At 52.0% G+C, this 3,525-nt stretch overlaps 1 protein-coding gene across 1 annotated transcript; it reads right to left on the reverse strand.

Moving 5' to 3' along the window:
* Positions 1 to 2,368: 2,368 nt before the first annotated feature.
* On the reverse strand, positions 2,369 to 3,064 carry LOC145416014 (hormonally up-regulated neu tumor-associated kinase homolog). Its single transcript, XM_080285113.1, has one exon. The coding sequence runs from the start codon at positions 3,062 to 3,064 to the stop codon at positions 2,369 to 2,371; it is 696 nt and encodes a 231-aa protein (XP_080141239.1).
* Between the last annotated feature and the right edge of the window lie 461 nt (positions 3,065 to 3,525).

The following is a 3,525-nucleotide window of genomic DNA, read 5'->3' on the forward strand; positions in this document are numbered from 1 at the left end:
TGGGTCAATAAGGATAGGAATCTGGGTATGTCACTTTCGTCTCGCTATTCATATTCACTGACCATTAGTTTCTGTCTTTATGTTCATATTCACTGACTGTCACTTTCTAGTATATTGTTTCTGCTTTACTGGTCACATTCACCACTGTCACATTTATTAAGTCTCTGACACGACTCGAGAGGTGGAAGATGTCGTCACTGGACTGCTTATTCCTGGGGTTAGCAGAGGTGGCACCCGGGTGTGGGAGGGGCCCCTCGGGAGAGCTCTTCTGTAGGAGGCAATGAACAGCTCTTGGGGGCGTCACTGCCCGGGCGTGTTTCGTAGCTGGGGTGCAGGGAGGCCCTTCCGTCTGGGGGCCTCGACCTGATAGGTGGCCCTCGGGATTGGGGCCAAACAGCTTCAGGAGTCGGGCCTGCCGCCTCTTACTCCAGGCGGATGGCCGATGGGGAGTGTGGCCTGAGCGGTTCCGCCTTGGGGTCCGCAGGCTGGCCCTGGGAGGGCTGGTGCTGCAGTCGCCTACAGAGTGGGGTGCCGTCAGGAGCAGGCTCCGGCACCTCTTCTACAGGGCGTCCGTCAGGGCCCGGCATCGTCCAGGGACCGGCTGCAGGGCAGGAACAGGATCTCGTCACCACTCCTGGAATGGCAGCACCTCCAGGGAACCACACCTGGAGGGAGAGAGAAAAGGGCATCCCACGCAGCCGAGAGGTAGTGAGCCTTCCGTGCAAGGGGCCTTCCCCTCCGGGAGAACCCTAAAGACTGCAGACGAAGGGCGTACAGTGGCCTTCCCTTCCCCAACACGTACAGTGGCCGTTGTTGTGGTTCCACAGTCTCTAAGGTCAGCAGCGAGGACGTACGGTGGCCGTTCGTTCCCCGGTACGTACGGTGGCCGTTACCGCGGAGCTGCTCCCGAAGGAGGAAGAGGCAGATGAGGGACGTACGGTGGCCGTTCCCTCCCTGACACGTACGGTGGCCATTGTCGCAGTTCTGCCTGCCCAAAGGGAAGTAGCTGAGGGGCGTACGGTGGCCGCTTCCTCCCTGGTACGTATAGTGGCCATTACCGCGGAGCTACTCCCGTAGGAGGAGGAGGAGGTGGATGAGGGACGTACAGTGGCCGTTCCCTCCCCGACACGTACGGTGGCTGTTGTCACGGTTCCACTCCTCCTGCCTTTGCCTGTCAGTGTGTACTCAATAGCTAGCACACGGAGGCGGTCTCAAGAGGTGGCTGTAGCTGAGGGGCATACGGTAGCCGCTCCCTTCCCGGTACGTACGGTGGCCTTTACCGCGGTGTTGCTTGGGACTGTATCTGGAGCAGTCCCACCCCGATCCTGGTGAGGGCTGCTCCATCCATGAGGTCGTGTCTCATTCCTGCGATGTCGCAGTTGGGTAGGTTAAGGGGAAGAGGGACTCAAGGTAGTGGCGCCCTGGCGCCCGCCTTCCTCTGGGCCAGTCCCGCACTCATCTGGCCCGCCGTGATGTTCTCCTGGGGTGGGGGGTGGCGGGGTTGGGGGTCCGGCGGCGGATGCGCGTATTTTAGATATACATAGCGATTATCGGTTAGGTAGGGTAGACCCAGTGCTTAGGTAGGGTAGACCCAATGGTTGGGTGGGGTAGACCAGTGGTTAGGCGAAGTAAATAAAGACTAACCAGTCAGGTGTGGTAGAAAGACTGCAGTGCGGTGTGGTGTGGTGTGGCTATATGAACTGACATCTATTGGCTGAGTAGTGTGAGGAGGAGGAGGAGGATAAAAGTGGGGAGGACGATGATGTAAAGAAGATGGAAGGAGAAGAAATGGGATGATCAAGAGGAGGAGGAAGAGGAAGAAGAGCGAGGGCAGTAGGAGGAGGAAGAGGAAGAAGAGCGAGGGCAGTAGGAGGAGGAAGAGGAAGAAGAGCGAGGGCAGTAGGAGGAGGAAGAGGAAGAGGAGGAGGAAGACGGGGAGGAGGGGGAAGAGGAGGATGAGGAGGACTGGGGTGATGACTGAATTGAAAAGGATATGCATGAAGATTGAGATGTGGAGGAGAGAGATGAAGGGTAGAATGATGATGATGATGATGTTTCAGTACACGATTTGAGAGGGCTGGGTTGAGATGGCTTTTGTGTTGATGAGAGGGAAGAAGCGTACCAGGATGAGGTGGGGGACGGTGGGCACACTGGTGCTATCTTAATGCGCTTCCCCGCCCCGGTAGCCCAATCCTCCACATCGTTCAGCTTGCGTTTGGTTGGCGTCCTGGGTTGGGAGTGGTCTGGAAGCAGTCGTGTGAGGGCGTTAGACAAGGCTTGCATAGTTGGCCGAACGGCACACGAAGGATGAGTCATATCAGCTATAATTCTGTTGAGGTCATTTTTTAAAAGCGTCTTGACGGGTTTGCTACTCTTGCAGTTTTGCGAATGTGTGGCTCATATCAACACCTAGGGACCAGGTATCGCTCTGCTCGTGGGTGACCCCATGCAGGAACAGTTCCGGGGCGTAGTGCTTGTACACCTGATGTTGCTCGGCGGTGCCAGTAGGAAAAGCGTAGTTTACACCAGCCCTGCTGAAGTGCCCAAAGTCTATTATGGAGACATTTATTTTTCCTTCGTCTATGTCGATCAGAACGTTGTCGCTCTTTATGCCGTTATGGATCCATCCGACCCTATGTACTGCCTGTAAACCATCACACACTTCCTTATAAATTTTGACCCACTCCTCAAAACCGAGTCGCCTGTCATGAAGAGTATTCCATAGGGTGAGTCCTTTACATAGAGTCATGACTATCAGTGGGCTGTCGTTAGCTACTGCTATAAGACGCGGGGCGCCCCCTGCACCATTCAGTTCCTCTAGAACCGCAGCCTCTCTCAGGTACTGTTTCACCGCTTCATCAAATCGTTTCCAGCCAGTATATTTATCCACATAAATATTTGCCTCTTTAACACAGCAACGCAGAACCGTATTTGTATTAGTATCTTTATATGAAACAATTTTTACCCTCTCAAACACACCTGCTCCTAGTGTCCGACCCACGGATTCAATGTTGCCATGAATTACATGAACAGAAAATATTTTCTTATCCAAATCGTGCGCCATTGCATGTACACTAACAACGATTACTGTCAGCCAAAAACTGCAATTAATGTTAGGTGTACGTTCACAATAATAAAAGTACAACTAAATTGCAAGAACAATACTGATATAAACCAAGAAAGGTGAGCTATCAGTAGAGTTGGCGCTGGGACGTCTTACTCTCACGAAAACGAAAGCAATACTAATGCTTCAATAATGTCAGGGTCAATATATAACTAAGCATTTACCGCCCGGGGAAACTGTTGTACATATATTGATTGACTGAAATATTTATTTCATAAAATAGATACGATTTTACCGGGGTATAAAGAAAAAACTAAACGTCTATTCTGGTCTGTTTCTTGACAGAATGTATTATACTATTATGTGGTATTTTTTTGTTAATAGTGCTCCATGTTAGGATCTATTACCATCACACCTTAATTATCGTACAAATAATTGTTTAGCGTCACTGTCCTAGTACT

The sequence above is a fragment of the Coenobita brevimanus genome, chromosome 104, assembly GCF_032717465.1.
Source record: "Coenobita brevimanus isolate Jiangsu-jjx chromosome 104, ASM3271746v2, whole genome shotgun sequence".
Lineage (NCBI taxonomy): Eukaryota > Metazoa > Arthropoda > Malacostraca > Decapoda > Coenobitidae > Coenobita > Coenobita brevimanus.